This window comes from Crocodylus porosus, unplaced genomic scaffold, assembly GCF_001723895.1.
Source record: "Crocodylus porosus isolate Cpor-Errol unplaced genomic scaffold, CroPor_comp1, whole genome shotgun sequence".
Classification (NCBI taxonomy): Eukaryota; Metazoa; Chordata; order Crocodylia; family Crocodylidae; genus Crocodylus; species Crocodylus porosus.
The window spans coordinates 53831149-53858903 of NW_017728907.1; the positions used below are offsets into that span (position 1 = coordinate 53831149).

The 27755-nt window shown below is 41.7% G+C and overlaps 2 protein-coding genes across 2 annotated transcripts in view; one reads left to right on the forward strand and one right to left on the reverse strand.

The window, feature by feature from the left end:
- Positions 1–611: 611 nt before the first annotated feature.
- On the reverse strand, positions 612–5405 carry MAGOH (mago homolog, exon junction complex core component). Its single transcript, XM_019531451.1, has 5 exons — positions 5241–5405; positions 3072–3130; positions 2016–2126; positions 1622–1704; positions 612–868 (listed from the first exon to the last, which is right to left on the reverse strand). Exons 1-5 carry the CDS (start codon positions 5326–5328, stop codon positions 769–771), a joined length of 441 nt encoding a protein of 146 aa, XP_019386996.1. The 5' UTR covers positions 5329–5405; the 3' UTR covers positions 612–768.
- A 76-nt stretch (positions 5406–5481) lies between these two features.
- LOC109307489 (nardilysin-like) overlaps positions 5482–27755 on the forward strand; it is a 48420-nt gene continuing 26146 nt past the window's right edge. Inside the window, exons 1-17 of the mRNA XM_019531453.1 lie at positions 5482–5797; positions 8087–8372; positions 8738–8819; positions 10675–10828; positions 13544–13617; positions 14753–14848; positions 16281–16403; positions 17357–17414; positions 19168–19241; positions 19547–19616; positions 20641–20718; positions 21221–21341; positions 21421–21479; positions 22380–22434; positions 24004–24108; positions 25531–25654; positions 26308–26394. Coding sequence (XP_019386998.1) covers positions 5610–5797; positions 8087–8372; positions 8738–8819; positions 10675–10828; positions 13544–13617; positions 14753–14848; positions 16281–16403; positions 17357–17414; positions 19168–19241; positions 19547–19616; positions 20641–20718; positions 21221–21341; positions 21421–21479; positions 22380–22434; positions 24004–24108; positions 25531–25654; positions 26308–26394 — 1834 coding nt within the window. The 5' untranslated portion in view covers positions 5482–5609. The remainder of the gene's footprint in view (positions 5798–8086; positions 8373–8737; positions 8820–10674; positions 10829–13543; positions 13618–14752; positions 14849–16280; positions 16404–17356; positions 17415–19167; positions 19242–19546; positions 19617–20640; positions 20719–21220; positions 21342–21420; positions 21480–22379; positions 22435–24003; positions 24109–25530; positions 25655–26307; positions 26395–27755) is intronic.

A 27755-nucleotide genomic window follows, 5' to 3' on the forward strand; every position in this document is an offset into this window, starting at 1 on the left:
GGGAGAGACCTTGTTTCCCCCAGCGCCCCCTGGCATAACAAGGAATAACAGCCACAAGTTGTTGGAGAGGAGGTTTAGATTAGACATCCGTAAGAACTACTTCACAGTCAGGGCGGCTAGGATCCGGAACCAACTTCCAAGGGAAGTGGTGCTGGCTCCTACCCTGGGGGTCTTTAAGAAGAGGCTTGATGTCTACCTGGCTGGAGTCATCTGAGTCCAGTTTTTCTCCTGCCCAGGCGCGGGGTCAGACTTGAAGACCTACAAGGTCCCTTCCAACCCTACTTCTATGATTCTATGAACCCATCACCAGAAACTAGTTCAGAACCATGATGCTATCTGATAATTGTTAAATGATAATCTAAAATGTCATGTAAAGATTGGGACACTAATTATCTTGGGAGGTCTGCCAAGAGTTTAATAGCAGGGATCTATAAGTCTTCATTTCCTTCACTGCTCCCTCATGCTGAGAGAGAGAGAGAATAAGGCAATCATTTTTTTTTAAATCTAGACAGTGTATTGATCTACAGAAACTAAGCTGCTCATCCTGGATATATAGTAACAAAGGTTAAATGTATTCAAAGATTATACTCTTCATTTTATGAGCACACAACTTTTAAATTAAAAATACAGATCTGACCATCTTTATTAAAGACATTCACTTACAGTTTGTAAAAAAATTTTAAACATACATAAAAGTTCAGACCAAGAAGTGAGAAGGAACGGAGGGTGTTCTGCACATACTACAATACAAATTTCAAGGTATACTTTTTAAATTGGCTTAATCTTGAAATGTAATCCAATAAGACTGAAGACTAGACATTTAAGGTCCTGGACCAGGTAGTAAAACACTCTTAATCCTTCTGGATCCCTGAAGTACAAGAAGAAAAGAAAAAAAAAAAAGCGCAATTAGTTTACATGTTTTTAAAAGCTGTTTATAAAACTGCCCTTGGAACCTGATACAGCCGCCCCCCGCCCCCGCAATAGATCTGCTTGAAATTCCGCAGTTCAATCTGCTGTGGGGATTTAATCTCATGAAGCTGGTAAATTAAATTGTGTCCTTCAGTCTAAGCATCAAGGTCTAATTCACAAAGATTTTTCTTTAAAACATACACAACTTGTTTATCACTTACAAAAGTGTAAAAAACACTATTTTACGATTTCTAGGAACAGGAGTTAAACCATTTAAGTATCTTTTCGGTTTAAATTAGATGCAAATTCTAGATCTTATTGAAACCAAAGAATTTTTGCTATTGACTTCAGTGAAATAAGGTGTTTAGGGTTTTGGGTGTTTTCGGGGGGTGGGGGTTTGGTGTTACTCATAAATTTTCAAGCTTTTTTGTTCAAGAGGTGTAGTATTTCAAAATACCTGAAACATTACTAAGTCACTGAAGTGGCATAAAATGGTTTGCTGTTTATTATGCCAGATTACAAGATAACGTGCCACTAAAATAACAAGATCCTCCCAAAGATGGTGTTTTAAACAAAAGTGAATGCCTAATGTTCAGCACACGTGAAAGTGCTCCTAATAAATTTAGGTATCTGTTGCAGCTACAAGAATGTTCCTGAGGAAACAAGACCGTTCTGGTAGAACAAGAAAAAAAATTCTAGGCAGAATACATACTTGGATTGGTTTACATCAATAAGTGAACCGATTTTTGATGTGGTAAAAGAAATGTGTTCATCACCGATGACAATTTCAAGCTCCTAGAAAATAAGCATTAAAAAGAAAAAAAAGTAAAAAAGCAGAACTGCTAGAAGATTGTACTGGTTACAGGAATGTTTTAAGCACTGAAATAAGGTTTTACACTTCAAAAGCAAGTACTTATGACACCAACACCTTTGGAGTAAACTGATCTATTAAAATATAAAATATCGCTATTTACCTATCTGTTCAAAGGAATGATAACTTTTGATTAGTTTACAAATCAATTTTACACATTTATTCTGACCAACCAAAAACCCCCATACATAATAGAAGTACTAACACCAAAGTGGGGAACCTATTGCACACTAACCTGCCGACCAACTCTGTCAGGAGGGGGCCAGAGAGCATCATCTTCTTTTGTTATTTCACTGTCATCAATTATTCTCTTCAGTTCCTCCATCACACTCTTGTGCACATAGGCCTAGAGGCAAGTTAAAATATTAATGTTACATTATGCTACATGCATTATTTTATTTTTCTTTAGCACTAATGAAGCACTCTATGTGTTGCACCAGATTCAGATAAGCATAAGCATTCCCTGGACTAAGGGATACAAGACCACTGAACCAAATAAATCCAAAACCAAAAGCCTGTTTATTAATATTAAGAACAACTGCCAAATCAAATTGTTTTTGGATGTTTGGGACTCCTGTAGTGTTGGGCCCACACATATAAATAGCTGACACTAAACATTTATTCATCTTGGGTGTCTTTTCCAGCATGGACAAAGTCAAAGACCACAGCTGTCACTATTACATGTTGATCAGAACATGTCCCAAAGCAATATAGTTATGGGTGTGGCAAAGCAATGAAATTATGAATAATATCCTTAAACAGGCTACAGTACTTTTAGATGGAGAGAAATTGCCAGCGATCCTTATGGCCCTGTTACAGAGATAAGACTAAGTCCTAAAGTAAAGTGACAGCAAAGGGAGAAAAGCAAATCTCAAAAAGGAAACAAGGGAATGGGAGATTCTGATGGTTAAGGCACCATGGCTGGGATTCAGGTTATATGGATTCAGTACATGGTGCTGCCACAAACCATATGTCTTTGGATACTCATTTAAAGCCTGCAATTAAAGTCACTTGGGAACTTCCCAAAGACTGCAACTAGCTTTTCTGTCTTACTTCTCCACATGTAAAGCAGTGATAACCCCTTATACATGTTAATAAACAAATTGCATTCATCCACATTTGTAAGGTGGGAAATTTCATGGTGTGGGAAGCTACATAAACTATCTAGAAAACAGTCATTTATAATAAATGCTCAGTCTGATAAATTATGAAAACTAGCTGTTTTGTTTAATCCTATTTGCTCATAGTTTATATCCAAAGATTATTCTTGCAAAACACGTAAATGTCATACCTCTTTTCTGATCATTACATCATTTTTGTAATTACTGTTGTTGGCATATCTCAGTTTTCCTGTTGAAACAAAGATCAATGTTTGATTCAGCCTTGAGCAGGCAGTGTTCTATAGTGGTTAATTTCTTTTCATTATTTTGTTAGATTATAATCACATTCACAAGTCTGAGTATAAGAAGGTGCACAAAGGGAAGAAAGATCTGCTGCTGAGATAGTGCATCTTCTTTGACTAGTCATTCCCCCTTCCAAGATAGAGAAGCGGGGAAATACCTTTAAAATGTGGGGTTCTATAGTACAGTGCTTCTCAGCCTTGTTTTGTCCCAGGACCCATTTGTAAACACTGAAAGCCAGTTCTGACCCAGTAAATAGTTTCAGTAGAAAACACACAAGTATTCTGGCCCCAAAATACTTATTACATATTACAAGTTAAAGCAGCTCAATGATCTTAATTTTAAAGACAAATCAATATCAATAGGAAAACATAAGCAGCAGTATCAACATGTGGCCCTCCATTACTCCCAAGTAACATTCATCATTGTGCAATTTGCACAATGCAAATTCCTGGTGCTCCTCACACCCAGCTCATAGCTTCCTGGCCCATAACTCCTGACTTGCAGCTCATCCTTGCTGATACCCTCACACTCAAGCCACAGTCCCCTGGCCTTGTTGGTGCCCCTCACTCTTGACTCCATGGACATGCCAATGCCCCTCAGTCCCAGGCTGCAGCCCCTGACCAGCCTGAAAGAAGAAACGTGTGTTTTCCTAAGTTTTTCTGTGACTGTTCATGACCCTTTCAAATAATCTTGCAACCCACTTTTGGGTCACAGCCCATGGGTTGAGAAACACTGCTATAGTAAAATGGCTCATGTGGTATCTTTGATACTAGTACAGATGTTATTTTGTAGAATTAGTCATCCTAATTAAAAGGGTATAAAAATAAACCAACTGAACATGTTATGTGTATTTTCACTAGCAACCTCATCTAAAATTTTTAGTCACTGCTTCAATGCGACTGCCTGCCTGCCTGCTTGCTTGCCACTGAGGGTGCTTCACTTCAACCCTGGATATTTTGGAGCTCATTGTAGGATTCTGTTAAAACAAAAATGGCTATATAAATAATAAAGGGCATCAGCATGATTTGCTCCTGAAGTTTTCCAATCAAAAAGCTCAATATGTTTTAGGATTTCTGAAGGTGGACCAGCTGTTGACAAGATGCTCATCTTTTGGAGGGCTGCAGTTTAAGAGAATTGTAAACAAATGGGATGGTATCATAATGCCACTTTATAAATACATGGTGTGTCCACACCTTGAATACGATACACAGCTCTCATCCTCATGGCTCAAAAAGGCTATAAGAGGACTAGAGAAGGTCCAGAGAAGGGCAGCAGAAATGATTAGTGGTATGGCGGGGGGGTCTTCTAATGGAGAGACTCAAGGGGCCAGGCCTGGGCCGTTTAGGAAAGAGACACTTGAGGGGAACAAGAGCAGGGCTTACAGGATACTAAAGAGCAAAGAGAAAGTCCATGGGGATTTGCTACCGACTCCCTCACAATGCAAGAAGGAGCGGTCTCATTCTTTGTTCCTTATGCCATTTACCATGTACATTTACTGGAAACAAACCCAGACCTGCTCCAGTTAATGAAGTTTGGTCTCACCGAGTCCGCCCCATTGTGATAGCCTGGTTCAAAGTGGTATCTGCCCTGCCTTTTAGCTAATACCGTATAAAACCAAAATTTCTGCCCATCTGAAATCTATCATTTTCGCCGCTCTCTTCCCAGGCCAACACAAGAACGAAGGGCCCGCAAACGATGGGGGCAGGCAGGCGGGTTAAAATGAACAACTGGCACTTTCTTGTCACCCGGCCTGTCGCTCCCTGGCGCAGCTCGGCGCCGCCCGACGTGGTGGGAACTGCCAGGTGCACAAAGGGAGGGGAGGAAAGGGGTGCCCGTCGCTGCTAAGTAGGGGAGTGAGGGGCAGGGCCGGTGATCAGCACTTTCTAGGCCTTAAATGCTGGAGACTGCACGTGACATGGGGGTACGGGGGGAACCCCGTCAGACCCGGTCCCTCCCCCTTGTGCCCGGGGCGACGCTGCGGAGGAGCGGGAACGCGGGGCAAGAGGGACCCCAGTGTGACGCAACCCACGGGCCCCAGGCCTTGCCCCCCTCCTCACCGTCCGGCCGGAACTCGAACTCCAGGAACTCGTGCCCGAACTTGCCCTTGTGCCCCACGTAGTAGCGCAGGTAAAAGTCGCTCGCCATTACCAGCGAGCGCGCGTACCCTCCACTGGACCAGCATACACCGCGCGCCGCCAACGTGGGCGCAGGGAGATGGCGTCACGCCTCGCGACCAGGCCGGGGGAAGAGGCACGTGACCCGTAACATCACTGCTGGCCGGGCGGGGTAACGGCTGTCCTATTCCTAGTGATCGGAGAAGGTGGCGGGAGGGGGGGTAAACCACGTGACGGCGCTGTCGCGCGCTCATTGGCTGGCCGGGCAGGTGGCCGTTACTCACGGTGGTTGGCGACGACGCCGCTGCCATCATGTCCGGCAGAGCCCGGCCCGTGGCCAGCCAGAGCTGCCCGCACCTGCCCTCGGCGCCGCGGGCCGGAGCCGCCAGGGCGGAGCGGCCCCGCGAGGAGTCGGAGGAGGAGGGCGAGGGCCGGCGGGTGGAGCGCGGCCGCGGTGACCCCGACATCGCCAAATCCCCGCGTGACCCCAAGCGGTATCGGTGAGCGCGGGCTGGGGGCTCGCCTGTCCGCACCGCTCCCCTCATGGTCGCACCTCGCGTCGGTCATATCGATGTGACGTCAGAACGTGACGCCTTGCCAACACTTTCTTCTGACTGGCACTCGCACCCTGGCGACTCGCAAAGATTGAGCGACGTAAAATAAATTTAGAAGACGTATTTGCATACACATTTGCATATTTTGGTGGCCTCCCACATGGTTCTGAGGTGTCACCAGGCCCTAAATATGAAATTATCGCTTTGGAAGCTCAAAATGACCGTATTCGGTTAAAAAAAACCTACTGTCCACTGAAAACACGATGCAAATGAGTATGCAAAATAAGCCTAATTTATTTTATATGGCTCCCAGTGAGCGAGTGAGAAGTGGGTCATTCTAGTCGAAGCATTTCTTTTTTTCAAGGCAAACCCCAAAGTGGGTCAAGGCTCCTTGAGAGCAGCTAGGACGCTGCATCTGTTGCCTGCCGCAAAGCTTATAGTACGTTTTGGGAATCAAGACTCGTGGTAGAGATGATATTTTTATTAGACCTATAAGATTTAAAAAAAAAAAAATTCTTTAAATCTTGCAAAATCTGCAAAAATCTTGTGGGTCTAATAAAAGATATCACCTTTATGACTAATTTCGATTGCCTTTTCCTCCAGACCAATACGACTGTGATGCGGATACCTCGTACATTTTGAATGCTTTTACTGTTATCGACTGCGCATGATACAACTGCTGAATGTATCGTACAAATGTGATAATTATCATCCACCTGGCAACACTGCAGAGACGGAACCAGTGATCTAACTGGTCTTCAGCACCCCAGGATACACTGTTCCCAGCCCTTCCCCCACTGATCTCTGTGCTGCTGACTCTGCTGGCCAGGGTGGATGGGGAGCCCCTCTGTGCCCCTACCCCCCATCTGCTGCATGTGGAGCTGGAGGTCTGGGGGTTCCCTGGATGAGCATCCTGTTGCCTGTTGCGCTGGAGCCTTGCCAGCAGTCCCAGGGTACTGTGTCCATACTGCGGGCTGGGAACAGGGTCTGGCCTCCAGGGTCAGCTGGGTTCCTGTGCCCCTCACTGGTTGCCCCTGGGGTGGCTGGTGCTGGTCGGGGAGCTGTGACATGCAGCTGGCGTCAGGTGCTTGCCTAGGGTGGCCATCATAGAGGACGTTTTGTCATTCTGACATTCTCTTCAAGAAAAAAATAGAGGACATAAAGGCATTGGGTTTCATATCAATAGAGGACAGAGGACAACTGGACTGTCCTCTGTGATGGCCACCCTACATTCGCCTTCCTGCTTCTGGATGCTGGAGCCAGGTCCTTCCTTGGCAGGGCAGATATGGGATCTGCGGCCCTGTGGCGGGATGTGTGTGCTAGCAGGGGGTCTCTGCACCATGGACAAGCCTGGAAATGGCAGGTGGCAGGGTTCCTGCCAGGCATGCTCCCCCGTGTAGCAACAGGCTGGTGCTGCACATGCTGGTGTAAAGGGGGTTTTCCTTCCCCAGTGTCTCTGCAGCAGTAGATAACCTGAGGGGCCCACATGCCTGGAGCCCACTGGCCTGGAGCCTGGTGGATTGTAGCCTTTGCACCCACATCGTCCAAGCCCTGGTTTGGAATTCAGGTTTGCTTGCTGCTCACTGGTGGTGCAAACCTGGCACTCACTTCCTCCTTGCAGCCGGCCACTGCCCTTGCCATGGGTGTCTGCTGCACAGCACAGCAGCCCAGAGCAGGCAGATGGCAGGAGTAGGGAGCTGCAGGGTGGTCCTGCTGCTGTTTGCCTGCTTGGGCTGCTGCACAGGGGAGTCACCTGTGGCCAAGGGTTGTGGTGGCAGCAGCAAGCAGATGGGTAGATGATGGCACAGCCTGCTGTAACCCCCTCACCCCTCCCAGAGCAGGGATTGATTCCACGTGTCCTGCCTCCTAGCCACTCCTGCTTACCAGCTGTTTAGTGGCAAGTCAGAGCTGTGCAGGTTCACAATCATATCAACTCTTAACATGCTGCATAACATTACATAGAATTAGCATGTGCCAGTTGTATTGTGTACATTGTTTTAATTGTATTAAACCAGTTTATGTGTAATGTCTGTCCCTAGCCTTGAAGTCTAGGACCCCACTTGCTGTGTAGTGTACAAATACACTTTTAAGTTAGTTTTTGTCTGGGAATGTCATCAAATGGCAAAAATGTACTGGGAGATTGACTGGTTTTTACCTTTTTGCCTTGCAGAGCTTCAGCACTCAAAGATTCATTTGACTCAAAGATTCAGCATAGTCATGTAATTCATTTCACAGGTATATCAAATTGCAAAATGGCTTGGGTGTGCTGTTAATTTCGGACATAACTAGCTTGGATGGTGTTGCTTCTGAGGAGTCTTCAGAAGGGGAAGATGAAACTGATACTGAACGTGATAATGATGACGATGATTCAGGAGCAGAAATTGAAGATGACGAAGAAAGTTATGATGAGGATGATGACAATAGTGATGACAATGATGAGAAGCACAGTGATTCTGATGACACGGAAATGGAAGAACTAACAGGAAAAGAAGATACAGAGAAAAATGGTATGGAAAAACTGGTATGTACACATGTTCTAGAATGAAAATATATTACATGGTGAACTACTGTCTTGGTCCAAAATGCCCAAATACTGCAGGGAAACAAGTTACTGCTCCATTCTGGTGTATCATATCCGCTTTCACATGTATATGGCTTCCATGGTTAAGTCTGAGAATCTAGGGTTAAATCTGTGTTGCTGCCGATCATGGACTCAGTGTTTGCTCTCTGTGATTCAAACAGGAATGACACATGCTGGTCTGTTTCCCTCTTTTGTTCCTGTTGGGCATAGAGTAATACTAATACATGGGTCTCAAGTTATTCCCTAGAATAGATAAGATATTTTTAGGAGTAACTTCCACTGCTTTTATTGTATTTAATTTGCAGTCTGCAGCTGCTCTTTGTGTTGGTGTGGGCAGTTTCTGTGACCCTGAGGACCTACCTGGGTTGGCACACTTTCTTGAGCACAGTATGTATCATCTGACATTTCCATCTTTTTCCCCAAAGCAGGAAGTCTGACAGTGTTTTGAATTTATTGTGTTCTATAAAACACTCCAGAAAAAGAATACAGGATTATATACCTGTTTCAAGTCTTAATTTTTTTAATGTTGTAATTGGTTAAGTAAGCCTCAGGAAAGAGGAGAGCAAACCAGACACATATGCATCGCTAATGAAAATTCGTCTTTTCATATAATGTCTTTCTAAGTTTCCTCAAATCTGGCATGAAAGAACAATTAACATCTAGGGTTAGTGGTTCATTTGAATATATGTGCCCATTTAGTCTGCTGAGGCTGTGAACAGTGGCTTTGGCAGGGCAACAGCTGTTAGTGTTATGGGAATATGCATTAGGAGTTAATCTGAGCTCATCACGTATTTGGCTAAATGGTAATTTGATAGTTATAACCAACACTTTATCCTGAATCCTTATATTTTAACATCACAGACTTAATTCAGATGTTTGAATGTTCAGGTGTTAAAAGCTGGTACAACTACTTTGATTTCAAATCTGAATTTGGTCCCCTGATAAATGTATATTACGTTACATGGATATTTAAATGAATGTGTATAGATTTGTATTTGCGTTTGTGATTGGGCATGCTGCTTAAATAAAGGAAAATATCTGTAGCTTCTCTCAACGATTCTTTTTCAAAATTGGTTTTTGTGTACTTGCAGTTCTGCTGGTTAGACCTACCCCAATTCTTGCTGACACTACAGCAGACTGTAATCTGTCAATTCTCTCTAAAACCTTCTTCAAGTGTTTTTTAAGTGTTATACCTTTTTACAGACTCTTTTTTGTGTAAAACACATGGTATTGTTATGTCTTTTAGGTGCTGTGTTCAAATTTCAGTCTGTATTTTGCAATTGAATGCAAATGTATAGTGTATGTTCTGTGTTTTGAGTGGTGTTGGTTACAGCCATGTTGCTCTAAGTAGGCAGACAAGGTTATGCTTTTATTCCACCCAGGAGAGCACACGAACACCAGCAGGCTGTCCCTCTGCCTGGGTTGTTGTGCCTGAAAGCTTGTAAAGAACAATTTTTCCAAGTATTTTGTTGGTTTAATAAAAGATACCATATTTACCCAAAGAAGCTTGTCTGTCAGTGTATAGTATAGACACTAATCTTTCAAATTCTGTTAGATATCAAGCCTCCTTTTCTTAAGAAACCAGCCATATAGTTTGTAATGGTTGTAGAATAATGATGAAGAGCTGCTGTAAGGCATTGACTAGTGACTTAATTTATCACTGTGTCTGTATCTTTCTAGCAGCAGCACTAGAAACAAACCGATTCTTTCTGTGCTTTGTCTTGCAGACAGCTATTTAGAGTCTGTTTTTTACTTTAGATTAATTCTTTATTTTCATTGATAGGGCTGAAAGTTATATTTCCTACCATTTCCTTCAATTCTAGACATGGTGAATTAGATAAGCTGTAGTGTTTGCATGTCTGATTTTTTTATAGTGATCTGTATAGGAATAGATGGAGACAAGTAGTTTTGCTTGTTTTTAAGTTCGATTTAAACACATACCTAAAACCATTTTGTTTAATTTTTGTGAATGATTTCCTGTTCCAACTTATGTTCTTATATGAGTCATTATTTAAGGAACCTGTTCTCCACTGCTTTATACCTTGTGGAAGTGAGTGTAAAATGCTACCAAATCAAACAGTAATTTACTTACACTTTGCACAAGTGGAAACATATGTGTAGTTATACAAACATAATTACTAGATGCAGGGCAGAGAAAAACCAGGCTCTCTATATGTAACTGTGCTTTTCTGCAATCAGTATTATTTAGAGTATTTCCCCAATTTTGATTACCTTGTTCCAGTGGTATTTATGGGCAGTTTAAAGTATCCAGATGAGAATGGGTTTGACGCCTTCGTGAGGGAACATGGGGGCAGTGACAACGCTTCTACTGACTGTGAACGGACAGTCTTCCAGTTTGATATCCAGCAGAAATACTTTAAAGAAGCGCTTGATAGGTAAGTTGATCACACCAAATAATTCATTCATTGATTTAAAATAGAATAACACAATGTGTATCTGCCTGATGATACTGTATATATGACTTTTCATTGCCTTTTTTGAGCCTGATTGAAGGGAGTCTGCCTGTTGTTGAACTTCCATTTTTCCCTTTCCTGCAGAATAGGACATTATGAATAGAAGAACCCTTTGTTTCCTTGGATGTCTCCTTATTTTTTAGGTATTGGATGGGTCTCACAGTAATGTGTCTTCTCTTGGGATTAATGTATACTGTGCACCTTCTGTGAGGGGAGAAGAGACCTCACTGTGTATTTACTTCAGAGAACTTACTGTTTATATTTTGGGATCCCATTAATTTCTCCTATTGTTGCTATTGCTGGTTAATTCCATTTATGTACTACTTGGAGAAGTGCATCCAGGATACCGGTCTCACTGGTGTCTCCTTTTTAAATATATATCCTTTTAGACTGTAATTTTTTGTCTATTTAAAAAAAAGTCTGGAATCCTTTGTTACACCTTACCACAGTGTTAGTGCCATTAATATGAGTCAACAACATGTATTGGTCAGAGCCCAGAAAAGGTCTTTCATTTACTCATACCAGGCTATAGATTATATCAAGACAAGCCTTGCTGTTGGCTCCACCAATTTGTCTGTGCTCCTGCCGTAAGGAATTTAAACCTTCTTCTTCTAAGGTGGGGAAATTTAAATATTTTTGATATTGCCATAGACAATAGACATTTTTATCAAAGCCATTAATAGGGTAATTGTGGCAGGGTAGCTTGTATAAAATAACATCCCACCGCCAGAGTAAGGCAAGTATAGGGTACCTCAAAATCCTTGCCTTAGCTGCCTGGTGGGTATTTCTTGGTTAGAGAAAGGCTAAGGGACATCACCCTGACAGAAACATGCCATTTCTTGCTCTTTGAGGCACTGAACATCTGGACTCAGTCTGGCCTTTGGATTCCATCTCAGTGGTTTAAAGTTGGGCAGCCTGCACTCCTCCATACTCTTGCTTAGACGTACTCATCATATGCATCAAAGGTCTTGGTGAAATGGTCACAGACCTCCATGCAAGGGGATTCATCTGATACCTGACTAAACCTCTTATGTATATACCATAATCCAGAGGATATATGGTTGCCTGCTAATAGGGTAGTTGAACCAAAACTTGCATTAAAACACTAATAGTATGGAATTATTTTTCTATGGGAGTCCTGAGCAAACATTTGGGACAGAATTCAGAATAGCAGGGACCGGATTGGCTATTTTGAAGGTTCCCCAGGGATGGGCAACAAACATATTAAAACAATAAGGCCAAGACTTTGATATGAAGAGAGGCTAAAAAAGTCAAAGCTAAGAAGACTTAATGGTGATGCAGTATAAAATATTGAGTGATTTGAAGGTAAAGAGATACTTCTATTAATTGTTTGCATCCAAGAATATAGGAGCAGCTAATGAAACAGAATGAATTAAAAATTGCTATAAGAAAGTTGGTGGTCTGCCACAAGATTTTGATGCAGAGTTTAGGACTTTAAGAAGAATTAGGCACAATATATTTATTTTGATTGTTAATTATTTCACAATAAAAGAGATAATGGAGCAGTCATTCAGCACTTCAGGCATCATTGCTGGTCTCCTTAAAATATATTACAAGAACGTACCAGTTGGTAATTTAGAGATTAAAATTTCTCGGAATTAATTACATATAAAAATGTTTAAGTTCCAGCACTCTTTCCCACTATCCCCACATTTACACAGATTTCTCAGTACTGCAGTGCGTGCATATCCTTTTCATACCATTCTTCTTTCATATCTATCATCCGTATTCCTGTGGATGAGCGAGAAAAGATACTGGTAGATAATATACTGATAATTCATGTAAGTATTATCTAATAACATTCTAACGCATGTAACCATTTATGCTTTAAAGCAGAGGTGTCAAACTTCCTTTGTACTGTGGTGTTCCTTATGGGCTGGATCCAGCCCAACACACAGGGTGGCTGTGGCATATGGCGGCTCCGGCTGCATCTGGCACAGGGCACACAGTGGTGGTGATGGCTTTGGTATGGAGCAGTGGTGGGGCTGGTGGTAGAGGAGGAAATGCAAGCATGTAGGCTAAGTGCCTTCTTGCTGTGGTGGTGATGATGGGCTGAATGGCCATACAGTGACTGGGTCTGTATCAGTCTTCACTTGCCTTCCTGCCACTAAGGGCCATGTCCATTATTTCCCAGGTGTGCCAGATCCTGTGGCAGACCAGGCCAGGCCCCCTAGCTATACCCAACTTCTGGTAGCCTGTCAGTAGCCCTGCAGGCTGGATAAAGCATCTAGTACTGAGCATTGTTGGAGACGGCACTGTAGTAGATGTATCACTGGTTGTCTGCTCTGGTCTGATTCAGTTTGTGTGATGAAGGCAGATAATCTTTCATCCTTTGGTACCATTTTCTACAAAATCCAGTTCCACTCCAAAGGGTGGAGGGCCTTGAGTCCTGATATTCCATGAATATTTAAGAACTGGCTCTATTCATATTACTTTAAGGGTTTTAGACCTAATGGCAAAATAGTTCAGTGTTGTATAATTTTTTCATTCTTCTGCAAATCCTAACTGAGAGAATAATGAATATTGTTACTTATTGCAGGCAGATTTTTTGTTAAAAATAGTAAATCTCTTATTAACAGGTGATAGGAAAAACAGCTATTCTTCTCACTGTTTTAGGTGGGCACAGTTCTTCATTCATCCATTAATGGTCTGGGATGCAATTGATCGTGAAGTTGAAGCAGTTGACAGTGGTAAGAGTAATATCATTAGCTAAAATCTTTTCTTGAACTCCGTAGCATTGCCTGTATTGAAGTTTTTGACTGAAAATAAGTAGTTAAGATATTCAGCTATTCTGTGCAGCCTGATGCATAGTATTCAATATATTCTTTTTTAACTAAGTCAAACGTAATTTTAGTCCCTAATTAATTTTTATATCAGTGAGATTTTTATCAGTTTCTTGAGTTCCATGAAATAGGCATACATGAATGATAGTAAAGTTGTGTTTATAAATGAAAGCATCTTTAGTGTACCATACCTATTATAAGCAGCATATTAAGATTCCATAGGAGGACTAGGTTTGTGAGTTTTTGAAGGAGAATAATTAGAGTGGGAAGCAGTGCTGAAAATGAGAAACTTCCTCTGTTCAGAGAAACACCTCCTAGGAATTTCACTAATCAGTTGGAACAAGATGAAATTATTACAAAGAATAAAATAGAATGAGATTGAAAGTGACCTGCAAAAAGGCAAGAACAGGCCAGTGCACTTTTTGTAACGCTTCAGGATATATAAAATCTGAAAAGTGTGGATTTGAATAAAAGTTTTTAACAACAATGACTTTTATACTTGTGTTTTATGTGTGGATACATATAATTTGAAATATGGTTCATATTATTGTAATGTGTCATTGTTAAGTGATAGGAAAACGTGAAATGTCCACACTCAGTTACACTGAAATAATTAGACTGGTGCAACATCGTACTTGTAGTTAAACAGATGCAAATACCTAATTCTAAAAGACAGTCAAATGGTTTTGCAAAGGGTTGAGAATTATGACTTTAAATTATAGTTATTGGGAATTGAGATACCTTACAGTGTTGCAAGATCAGACCCACATATTTTTCTCCCCGTTCTCCATTTTTTACCCCATGTTCTACATCTCAGTAATGGCCTGAATATTTTATGTTCCCACCTTGCTTTTCTATACTTTTTGCATAATCGCTGCAAGAAGTAAACTACTTCACTGTTGCTTCATGACTTGATGAGAAGTACTGCCAATGCTGCCAAATGTACTCTGTGAATTCTCTTTGAACACTGGTGTTAGTTACACTAGGACATTTTCTTAAATCTGAATGGTCTAATCCTGTGTTAATTCTTTAAATCTAACAGAGTATCAGCTAGCAAAACCCTCTGATGCAAACAGGAGGGAGCTGCTGCTCGGAAGCCTCGCCAAACCTGGACATCCTATGAGGAAGTTTTTCTGGGGTAAGTTCTGCCTTATTGCTGTAGGACTCCAAAAATTATTAATAATGAAGAACGTTTTAACCATGGGGAATTCTTCAGTATTACACCAAACTGCCACTTGTTGAAATCTATTAAAACAATTCTTCTTTTTGAGCTTAGTTTAATACTTTGGGATAAATGTAGGATATTTTCAACTCTAACCTGGCTATTAGTTAATTATTCATTAGACTGCCCCATGCTCAGATTCATGGTAATGTAGTGCACTGGTAATTTAGGGTACTGTAGGACAGCCGTGGATCACATCATCCCCTGTCTTTTCTATTATAAATCCTGGAACAACAGGATTTGCTTCTTGGTTATAAAAAAAGAACATGTAGGTTCTCAAGGTCTTAGTTTAGAAAGTTCTGGCAATTGGTTCAGCCTTAGATCAGTAGTAATCTGTGAAGACTGGCTTCCCTGCCACTTCATAATCTTCCAAATGAGGGAAAATGGAAAGAGAATTTACCTTCCTTTTCTCACCCCCTATAATCCCAGTGCAGCGGTTCTGCACCAAACTCTTTTGTGCTGCTCCATCAATTGCAAATAAAACCAGTTCTATATTCCGTCAACACAAAATTAAAAAAGAACATGCAGGATCAGTTACTATACCTGCTCCGGAATCTTTTCTGACAATGTTTTCTATTTTACATTCATTTTTTCCTATCTTTATCGTATTTTTTCTCCTCTAGTGTTATGAAAATCTAACACAAACAGGGATAAGAGTCAAACTTAGCATATGCAAAGTGCTGTCCAATTTGAAAAATAAATACTCTGGGAAAGGCATTTTTCTCTGTTCTTTTGAGGACCAATGAGCACAAGCTAATAGAGGGAAAATTTAGGCTGGACATAAGAAAAAACTTTTTTTCCCATAAGGGATACCAGAATCTGGTAGCACTCTCAGCAGAGGTGGTGCAGTCACCATCCTTGGAGGTATTCAAGATGAGGCTGGATAAGCACCCTGTTGGGGTGGTTTGAGCCCAGTAACTTCCTGCCCATGGCAGGGGACTGGAACTGATGATTTGGCAGGTCCCTTCTTGTTCTTTGAGGCTATGATTCATCATATTTTTAAAGGCTATTTGTAAAAATAGTAGCTAGAAGGTTTTGTACAAGAATATTATTCTTAAATTGTCATTTCTTTAACTCTGGATTTTCCAGTAGTTGTTTTGAAGCATTTCACCACAACCTTAGAAGTAGATAAAACATATTTTCATGTGTATATGTTTTATCTCTTTCTGTTTACCCCCCTGTATTTATGATTTAAACATTTTAAGTTCCATCCTGCATTACCTGCAACACAAAAACTTGTACTGAGCTTAGTAAACTTCTGGTACATAGGGAATTGAAAATTAGGCTCTATGATCAGAAATGCCATGGTAATATGAAGCCAGATAACAAATCACTTTAACATTCACAGGTAATGCAGAGACCCTAAAGCATGAGCCTAAAAATAGGAATATTGATATCTATGCCAGGCTGAAGGACTTTTGGCAGCTCTATTACTCTGCACACTATATGAATTTAGTAGTTCAATCTAAAGGTAATATCAGTTATTGTTTGAGTCTAGACTATGTATGCTCTAAAGTATGATCTGTTTCTGTTTCAGTTCAGAGCTTATTGATTAGATGATAATGACTCTACTAGAGTTATTTGTATGGCTTTATAAATCTATTTAGAAATGCCAGTATTTAACTCCTTTTGTTTACATTCCTTAGTCTGCACATCACGTCTGGCAACCACACAGCTGGGAAATTTAGCTCCTTTGAATGCCATATGTTAAATTCCAAATAATTTACTGGGTGGGTGCCTTGTATGAGACCTTATTACATAGGAGCTCTCTTCTTTGAATGGGTATTAGTGATTGCATTGCCTTTTTTAATATTGTTAGAGGATTGCATATAATGAAAAGTCATACACATAATGCTTAGTGCAGCGGTCACCAAAATTTGGTTGAGAGCCTCTTGGCAATACCATAATAATAATAATAATAATAATGCATATTGTATTTGAGTACATAGGGCTTGGAAAGTGATTGCAAAGCGCATGATTTTGTGGTAGTAGTTCTGCTTCTATTGCCCACTGGGAGAAATACGTGGGAACCCTAGGACTGTCAACCTAATAACCTTGGGACCATCTCTATTAAAAATAGTGTGCCTGTCTGCTTTTCTGCTTGATTTATGTCATCATTTTAGTTATCACATAGGGATCACTAATGTACCAGGTGACATGTAAAATTTTGGCACTGACGTTTTCTCAAGTTCATAAACTGTGTAACTAAATAGTTATGTAGTGCGTTTCTTCCTTTATAAGGAAGAAGGGAAAATGCAACCACTTTTCACATTCTGTAGTGTGCTACACTAGTTCAGAACTGCATTGGAGACCACAGTAACTTGGACTAATGACCAATATTTGCAATCTGTCTTTATCTTTGTGAAAGCTTACCCCTACATCCTTTAGTAAATTATATTTCCAGCTTTTTTTTCTCCTTACCAGAAACCTTGGACACACTGGAGAAGTGGGTGATGGAAATCTTTTCACAGATTCCAAATAAGTGAGATTTTTTTCTGATTTTCTTTGTTATCTGGAAGTTTTAAAATTGTAGTTCAAATTTGCAAAAATCTATGCAATTATTATTGTTCCTGACTACAGTATTGTCACTTGAATTGTCTTTGATGACTCAACAGGGATCATACTTGGCTTTGCGGGTTAAAAGTTTTCTTTGCAAATAATGTATTGGATAACAGTTCAGCTGCTGTTTGGTGTCAGCTCTGATGCTAGATACTGACTGATGTCTGCAACCTCTATACTGACACCTCAGTTGTTGGGAGAATTGTATTCTGCTTTTGAAAAACTTTAAATTTTAGGTCTTTGCTTTGTATAAACATAATTAGTAGCGAAGTACCAGTGAACCAGTGATTTATTGTGAATATTAGCCATTTTTTTCTATGGGTTCAATAGGGTTTTCAAACTAACATAATAAAGTGCTGTTGTCTGCTGTCTAAAATTGACTTAACTCAGTTTTGAGTCTCAACTAAAACTCAAACTCAGTTTTAGGCTCAACTAAAAACAACTCAGTTTTATTTTGTATTTCATAAGTATTACGTTCTTCATTACTCCTCGTTCAGAATATAATTATTTAAAATCTACAAGCTAGTGACCAAAAAATGCCTGTTTCCCTGTCTCAGATATCTACTATTTTGCTGTGAGCTTCTCTTGTGAGTTTTATAGCAGCTTAGCCAATATGTGACTGACGCAGCGTTTCCTGAAATTGCATATTGAAATTGTTCATCCCTGAGCATATAAGATTATGGTTATTTAAAGATAGCAGAAATGTGCTACATTGATGTCTGTGATAAAAATGCAAGAGGAGAAAATTCTATGGGTGCTTTCCCAGTCTGCTGAGCCCTCAAATCTGTGTGGATGAAAGAGAGAGAGAGAGAGAGAGAGAGAGGAAGACCTTTAAATTGGTTTTATTGATTCTTAACTTAATTTTTAGTTTCTACTTCCCCTGTAAATTGGTTTTGCAGCCAAGTTTGTATTATCCTCTGTTTCACCATCCTTTCCAGAACACAGTGTGCCATATTGCTATATGAAGCTGTGTTATCTGTTTAGTAATAGAGTGTGGTAGTGCCCAAACTGGTTGGTAGTACAAAGCTTTAGAATTACCAAACTGTGAAGGGCCCAGGTATTGTAGTGCAGACTCAGTCTTCCTTATTGTACTTTTATTTCAGCAGAAGGTTAAGAAATCATAGCCCAGTTGAATATTAACTTCTTGTAGCAGCATAATGGCTTCAACTTGCTTGTAAATTTGTTCTGTATTTATTTAAAAGCAAATTGCCATATGCTTGCTTCTTTGTCGCCCTTTTTAGTATGTTATTCTATTTTTAGTTTCTGCTATAATTTGTTGGTTTAGTCCAGGGACCCCAGTGCCCTCCAAGCACAGCCATTTAATTCTCTTCTTGGGCAGGAATCAGTCAGGCATTTTATTCTACTGACCCATTGCTGTGCACATAAAGCTGGTGCAAATCTCTAAAACCATTTCACTCAGGCCTTGCCATGTAGCAGAGTGCAAGAGTCACTTTCTCAACTCTATGCCTTGTCATTTTGGGAAGGGAAGGGTAGTTGATGTGTTCAGGGTGTCTGTTTTTGGGACACTGGAGAATAGTGAATAGGTTGTATCAAGGTAGGAGAGAGCCTGGGTCCCTGGGGGGGCTCAGGTTTTCTGTTACTTGAGAACTGAGGGCATTGAGCAGGGGCCCTGGACTCTGAGCAGTAAAAATCATGCTATATATATTTTTTTTAAGTGGTTTGCCCAAACCAAGCTTTGGCCATCTGACACAGCCTTTTGACACACCAGAATTTCACAAGCTTTATAGAGGTGAGTGAGCTGTATTCCTATTTACATATTGTTAATTGTTCTGCATCTAAATTAACTTTCATTTACCCTCTTAGCAGTTGCAGAATGGTGGTGAAGTGTGCATTTGGCAGGTATTAAAGATACCTGTATAGATTCTTATAGTTTTAGAATGGTCGATTTTACCATTGTTGACTGTTGTATAGTCCCTCTGCCCTCTCTCTCACATTCTGCCTCAAGCAAGATCTCTTTTCTACCTGCCTGGTTGTTAGGTTTAAAAAGAGAAGAATTCTTTTGCATTTGCAGTTAATATATTTCTTCCTGTTCAGTTGTTCCAGTCAGAAAAGTTCATTCTTTGAACATTGCGTGGGGACTGCCTCCTCAGCAGAGACATTACAGGTAGGGAGACAGTTCATATCTTTTGATTTCATACTCAGCAGGCATGTCTGCACATGCTATTAATGCACTTTAAGTTTACTGTGCAGTAAAATAAGTCACAGTAAGCTTGCCCTGGGAGCACATCTACACATGCTCCTGTCTGGGGCAAATTTGTTCAGGATGGTATCATTTCAGTGCAGGGCTACTCCTGTCCTGCTTTGCCCCCCTACAGCAGCCAGGGGGAGCTCCAGGCTCCCCTGGGTGCCAGCCTCTGGCTGGCAGGAGGCACCAGGGTCAGGCCTGGGCTCTGGGGAGTGGGGAGAGCTGCTCCGCCTCCAGGGTAGCTGCCTCCCAGCTCCATGCCCCGATCAGCAGAGGTGGGGGCTGGGAAACAGTCCCCTGCCCCAGGCAGCTGCCTGCATCCCAGCCCCTAACCCTGATTGGTAGATTGGAGTGGGGACTGAGACACTGTCCCCTGCCCTGGGCAGCTGCCTGCTTCCCAGCCAGTCAGAATAGTGTCTCAGCCCCCTGCTGCCTGGGCTGACTGGGAGCAATTTGCTCCTGGTCAGCTGTCGACATCTGTTACTGTGCAGTAGCTACTGTGTGGTAAATCTGTTACCTGTATCTACAAGTAGTAGCCAGTTGTGCAATAGATTAATTTACTGTACACATGTAGATGGTGATGCTTTACTGTGCAGTAGATTAGTCAGTTATCTATGGAATTTAAGAAATAACCAAGGCCTACACTCTTTTTAAATGCAGTGAGAAGGAATTAATATTAAAATATTCCAGAAATAAAAATTGGTTGTGTTCTTTGATATTGTGGAATAACAACAGTAAATATCTACAGTTCTAGAAATAATAGGCATAGTAACTTACTGCTCTTTGTTGCATGGGCCATCAACAAAAATGTTATTTCTAGGTTTTTGTGCTGGGCACATATGAGTCATCTTTAGAGGAATTTTGCTGCTGCTGTGTGCTTTTGTGCTGTTGTTCATATTTTTGCACTTTGCAGCAGAGTTTTGAATTTTTCAATTTTTTTTAGGGTGAAACCACTTCACTATATATCTTGGCTGGTGGGACATGAAGGCAAAGGCAGTATTCTTTCCTTCCTTAGGAAAAAGTATGTATTTTCTGTATTTGTAAAGAATGAAAGGGGGATATTTTCACTTATTTAGGTAATTGAAAAATGATCCAAAAACGTATGTACATTTTGAAGTCGGTAGCATTGATATGATTTGAGCAATAAGAAATACTCTGCAAATGAACACTTTAGTATAGCCACTACTAAATAAAAGAATCCCAAGTACAAACAAAGCTCTAGAACAACGTTTGCAGCACTTTTGCTGGAAATGTGCATTATGTTTTTGAAAATATATTGATTCTTAATGAAAATAATCCAAGAAACTGTATAACCTGTTTTTTTTTAATTACATGGAACTTTGTGAACTAGTAGAAAAAGTGTCATCTTGCAGTCTGATTATGTCTTATCTTTTAAAGTCCTTAAAGCAGCTTTTTACTAATCAGGTAAAAATAAACTTAAACAATGGCACTCTTAATTATAATTAGACTTCCTAACCTGTTTACTGGAATAAATAAATAATAATTTAAACATTTTTCATTAGGTTTTGGGCTCTTACATTACATGGAGGAAATAGTGAGACAGGATTTGAACAAAACTCCACATACTCTATATTCAGCATTTCTGTTACTTTGACTGAAGAAGGTTATGAATATTTCTATGAGGTAAATTTTTAGCATCTCAGATCATTTTTGTATGTCCAAATGTCAAAAGAAACTCATTGGCTTGTTTTTCTGTCTGCAGATTGCACATGCTATATTTCAGTATCTGAAAATGCTTCAGAAAAGAGGGCCAGATAAAAGGTAACTTTTGAATCTAGTGATGTGATCCATGATAACAGTTATCACACTGCAAAGAAAGTAGACAAAGGGATAAGAAAGAACGCAGTCTGATAAACTGCCACTTAAGTTCACTTAAATTTGCCTTAGCTAAATGCTAAGTAACATTCGTTGGGCTTCTCTGTATGAAAAAGATATATTGGTTATAAGCTAAGGTACGAATTTAAGCCTATATAGTTACTAGTAAAACTCCCTGTGTGCATTCTTGTTTCAGAATAGAAGTGGCTATTTTTGGTTTACATTTTGTTCTTTTGAAGGGATTTAAACTAAATTGAAAAGGGCATTTTTTTTTCTGGAATAAGAGTGTCCATGTATGGAGAAGATGAAAGTTATCTATGTGGTTTCAGCTGTTCCACCATAACAGATCAAACTGCCCTAGACAGGCAGCTGTCAATGGAAGACAAAAATCAAAGAATTGGACAACTTCAGGTCCAAGAGAATTGCTAGTCTATCTTTTTCCCCTCTGTACGCTACGGTCTTCCCAGTAGTGAGGTCACACGTTTCTGAATGCTGTGCTGTGGTTAGAACATGGAACTGGGAATCAAGAAGTCTTGGTCCCTGACTCATCTGCTTACTTGTGTGCCATTGCCTAGTTGTATTGTAATTTTCCAGCTGAGATAAGGGGGAAAAAATTGTAGCACTAACGATGATTGATTCACAATTATTACATATTCTGAAATTCCCAGGCAAAAAATTTGCATATGTGTATCTATAGTATTCCATAGTATCCTGATCCCATAAATGCAATGATAATACTGAAGAAACGCGGAATCAAGTATGCACCCTAATATTCTGCCAGAATTGGTATATGATTAGTCTCTTAATACATATAGCAGGGTAATGGTTAAATTTTTCCACTTACAGAATTTGGGAGGAGATTCAAAAGATTGAAGATAATGAATTTCGTTTCCAGGATCAGGTACTGAGTTCACCTTCAAGTGTTTTCTGTAGGTATAGGCATTAAACTTGTATTTTTTTTAACTCTTAAATGGGATCTTCACAATGAAATGTGGAACTTGCATGGCTCAAATTTCCTGACTCTCTGAAAATATATTCTAACACAGACGAGAAAATGAGCATTTGTTAAACAGTAAGTATTTTTATTCAACATAGAAAAATGTTAGCCTTTTTATCACTTGAAGTTGACCCTTAATAAAACCAAACTATAATCTGAATATTTTGCATGTCATGGTTTTGGAAGTTCTTTTATTCTTTCCTCATGTTTTCTTGTCCCTTCCTTAAGGTCATCCTTCCTTATCATCCTATTTAGATTGTGATATCCTTTTGTTAGGAACCTTTATTCATTCATCAGTTAAGTGCTGTGAATAGTCATGGTGCTGTATAAATAATAATGGTGATTTTTGTGAATATTACAGTATTCTAGGGTTTGTGGGGACAAAATGGGGGCCCTAAATTGAAGCGGTGGGTTTTAAAAAACACTGCTTTAATTTAGGGCTGATTAAATCCCCATGTCATGCACACCTCCTGCTAACTTACCTGCCTGTCTGATGGGGAGGGGACGGCGAGCTGCTGGCTGGTGGAGCGGACCCTGGGCTGGTGCTTTCCTCCATGGCAGCAGCAGCGCCCCCAGGCAGCACCTGCCCACAGGCACCCAGTTCTGGCAGTTCCGGGGGGGCACCGCAGCCACAGAGGGAAGCGCCAGGGCCCTGCACAGCTCAGGCAGGTAGGCAGGCTCTGGGGGAGGGGTGGGTGCGGGGAATAAAAAAGATCAGGTTTGCCGCTTTTTTTGAGCAGAGCCTGCTTTCCTAGGCTGCTGCCAGGCTGTCTGCGGGGCTTCCTGCAGAGCTGTGGAGTTGCATGGAACCCAGTGCTTTGCTCTGCAGATGTAGGGGCAGCAAACTAAACTTCTTGAAGGAGTTTTAGTTTGCTGCACCCCAAGTCATTTAAGGCACATTATGTCACCAAATTTCCTATTGTACCTGGAATTAATGCTCAATACGCTGCCAAGGTATGCAAACACCAGCACCATTAAAGCGCTGAAAAAGCATTTAGCCTGCTTTAAAGTATCGTGCACGCACGACTCTCGTTTCATCTACACACGGCCCTAGAGAGATAGTCAGCCTCATATGTGGCTCACTGAAACTCAGCATGGTGCTTGCCTTGTCCTGTAGTTCCGTTAGGAGCCTTTTAGCTTGATGTGGATAAAACCACAATGTTAGTCAGGATAAGCTGGTTATTTTCTTTGTTTGGAAGCATTAGCTCTTCTCATTTCTTTGCAGCCAGCCCCAACTAGTTGGGCAGAAAGGATGTTTTTCTTGGACATTTGCTTCAGATTTTCATTTTAGGGATAGGATGCTCCTTGTAGTGTGGCAGGGATGGAGAGAAGGGAGTGCATTTGAGATCCACCAGTAAGGATTTTTTTATGAACTACGTTTAGGTTCAGTAGCCAAAACCAAATCTTACCAATGTAGCCCATAAACGCTTTTAGACATCTGAAGAATGAAATGCAGCTTTGCTCCTTTTACAGACTGATCCAGCTGATTTTGTTGAAAGTCTTTGTGAAAATATGCAGCACTTTCAAAAGGAGGACTTTTTGATAGGAAATAACCTTCTCTTGGACTATAAACCTGAAGTAAGTAGCCTCATACTGAAGTGTGTGCTTGAGATAAAAAAGTTGTGGGAAGAGGTGGGGCGTATGCTTACTGAAAGCCTGGTGTCCACCAGTGGGGAGCAGGGAACCTCACTGCAACCTGTTGGAGACTTCCAGGGCTGGAGCACTTCCGGATCTATCCTGCCTTCTTGTCCAGGGTCGGTGGGTCAGAGCTGCAGTCTTGTGGAGACTTTCTGGGTTGCATTATGGCAACTGACAGCCTGCTGCCTGCTGTAGGTGGAGGGCAAGGAGTGATGCAGCACCCCAGGGGCTCCTGGAACTGTTTCATGCTCACTAACCCCAACTGTCCCCTATGGGGATGGAGGGTATGTAGGGAGCAGAGCTTCAGCCCTTCCCAAACTCTTGGGGTAGTAGTGCTCTTCCTGAAAACCCAGTGCCCTCTGCGGTGGGTCATGGAGCAGAGTTGACACCATGGAGATTTCTGGAGCTGCACTGCTGTTACTGATTGCCTGCTGCTCCTCATGGCGGGGCAGAAAGTAGAGCTGATGTTCCCCCACAGGTTTCTGGAGCTGCCACATACTTACTCAGTCTGCATCCTCTTGTGCAGAGGAGTGCATAGAATAGATCTGCAGCCCCATAGAGACTCCCAAGGCCACAGCACATTTCCTTATAGTTCATATATCCGCTGTAGCAGGCCAGGAAGCAGAACTGCAGACCCCTTGAGATTCCAGCAAGTGCGAAGGGCTCATTGGCAAGACTTCTGCCTTTCATTAGGTGTCAAGGAGCAGAGCTGCAGCCTCTTGAGACTTTGGGATGCAGCATGGTCAGTGACAGCTTGCTGCTGTCACCAGGGTGTGGGGAGCAGAGCTTCAGTCTTCTAGAGGCTCCTGGGGCATCAGGGTACTCCCTAATAGCACATCTGATCCCTGCCTGGGGTGGGACAGCACTCTAGTTCCTCAGAGACTGCCAGGGACAGTCTGCTACTTGCCCCCGGACAGTCTGCTACTCCCCATGAGGGCATGGAGAGCAGAGGCACACAGCCCCCTGGAGACTCCCAGAACTGTAGCCTGCTTCCTGATAGCCCATATGTCCTCCCTCTATGGGGCAGGGAGGAGAGTTGCAACCCCTGGAGACTTTTGGGACTGCAGTGTGCTCCTTGATAGCCTGCTGCCTCCACAGGAAGATGGGGAGCAAAGCTTCAGCCTGCTTGAGTCTCCCAAGGCTGCAAGACAGTCACTGATAGACTGCTGCCCCTTGCAGGGGTGCAGCTCCCCAGAAAGTCCTGTGGCTGCAGCATGTTTACTGATATCTGTCCATGCTCTGTGAGAAGAAGGGTACGGTGTGCCCCAAAACTTGTTAACATCTCTCTCAACTATACAGTTGGTCCAAATAAGATATGGTATCACCAACAAAAACCGTTACTTCTCACATCTATTTTTAAAGATCATTGCTGATGCCCTTAACCAGCTCTGCCCTCTGAAAGCCAACCTGTTTCTGTTGTCTGCTGGCCATGAGGAAAAATGCCATCTAAAGGAGAGGTGGTTTGAGACACAGTACAGCGTGGAAGGTAAAATAGCCCCTTGGAGTAGTAAAGGTCATTAAGAATGCTCATGAGGCTATTAAAAAGGTGACTGTGTGATATGTAACAATGCAGGAATTAGGAGAGGGGTTGAAGTTGGGCTAATTGATCATAATTGTCTCATGGACATAATTGCAGTCCATGGAAAAGTCTTAGCTTTATTCCTGACTTTATTAATAAAGCCAGGAGCAATTTGGGTGCCTTGTGTTATTCTGTACCAGCTCTGCTGTGTATGTATTTCTAGCTGAGTCTGTCCTCTTGCTTTGAAGAGCAAAGCCTTTTGGCTGTAGAGGAAAGAAGGATCATACTGAAACCTCACCACAAATTAACAGTAAATGGAGAAGAAAACCCAGAGAAAGGAAGGTTATGACAACTTGAAAGTTGTGGGAACTTGGGATGCTAATGCATGCTGTCTTGATTTACTTTTAAACCTGATTTTAATTTCAAATCTTGCTTGTAGCGAGTTTTAAAAAGGACATAATAAGAGCTGAGCTTGATTCATTTGGCAAATAGGGATGAAGACAGAAACAGCTAAAAGAAAATATTATTATTCTAAGAGTCAGCAACCAGATATTGATGTAGCAGTTGCTTTGCTATTAAGCCTGACAGCTGGGAATATATTAATTTAATGTTTTTCACAGATATTGACAAATACTGGAGTGATCTATGGGCTAGTGACTTTGAGTTAAATCAGGACTTGCACCTTCCAGAAGAAAATAAATATATAGGTGAGTAAGACATCCGTGTCTGACTGGCTCCTGTCACATTTCCCTTCTTTGATCTGCTTAGTTTGATGCCTGAAAAAGATCTTTCTTTGTTTTCTTTTAGATGAATGGCTGATTTTAAATTATGTTTTTGTTATAAAAGAGAAATATGTAGGCATGTGTTTCTCTTAGGTTTTCTTAAAGCTGACTTAGTTTAGGTTTTTGCCACGTTTGGCTTGACATTACCTCTTTAAGATAACCTTAGAGCAGGGACCAGCAATTATTTGGCCTAGCAGGCCACTTAATGAGTTGTGGTGACCTGTTGAGGGCCACATCTCCCTCTCCCCCTCTTGCTTTCTCTCCCTGTCCCTCCATCCCTCTCTCCTGGGTCTGCAGTCAGTGTGAAAGCCTGAACCCACCCACAGCTTAGGCATGCTCCACCCCCACCCTCACCCTCACCTTGCAGCTGGAGTCCTGCCCACAGCTTTAGTGCACCCCCCTCTCCCAGCCTGAGTCCAGACCTGGCAGCTGTTGGCCATGTCCACAGCTGCCCAAATGCCCCCAGCAGCTTCCGGATTGGGACTCCAGGCATGTGGGGTAGGGAGAGGGGATGAATAGAACGGGCACAAGGCATGCTAGAGCTGTGGCCTTCAACCAGCGTGGAAGCCTGAACCCACCCACAGATGTAGCACACCCCAACATCTGGCCCCTGCCTGTGCCCAGAGCCCTGACCTGGAAGCTGCTGGCTGCATTTGGGCAGCTGTAGATGCAGACAGCAGCTGCCGCTGGAGCCAGAGCTGCCACCCACCTGTCGGCCAGATCCATTCACTTGGCGGGTGCCTGCCCATGGGCCAGAACTAGCCTGCAGGCTGTAATTTGCCCACACCTGCCTTCGAGCAGCAATCACTTTCCTAAACAGAGCAGCCTTCAGGATAAGCTTAATACAGTTAAGAACACTGGAGCTTTGCTTACCAAGGGGGCAGTGTTGTTTGGTTGTTCCTGCTGTTTCGGAAAAAATAATACACAATGTTAAAAAGGCTCCTGAATGGGTCAGCAAAATCAAAAATCAAGATCAGCTTCTCTTGAATGGGATATAATAACTTATCTTTATTCTGGGGTTGGCACTGAATATGAACCAGAATACTGGCAGGGGACCTAAATTCATGAGTGCTGGATCTAGCGGGCTATGTGATCCCAGGTATACCAAGATAGAGGAGGATCATCTGCTTACAGTTTTGAAAGTACCATTCTTTTGCCTATACCTATGTGAATTTGAAGTATGGTAACCCACATATTTTTGTGTCTGCACTAGCCAGTAACTTTACTCTGAAGGTACGTGATTGCTCTGAGACGCAGCATCCAGTCAAAATTCTGAATACACAGCT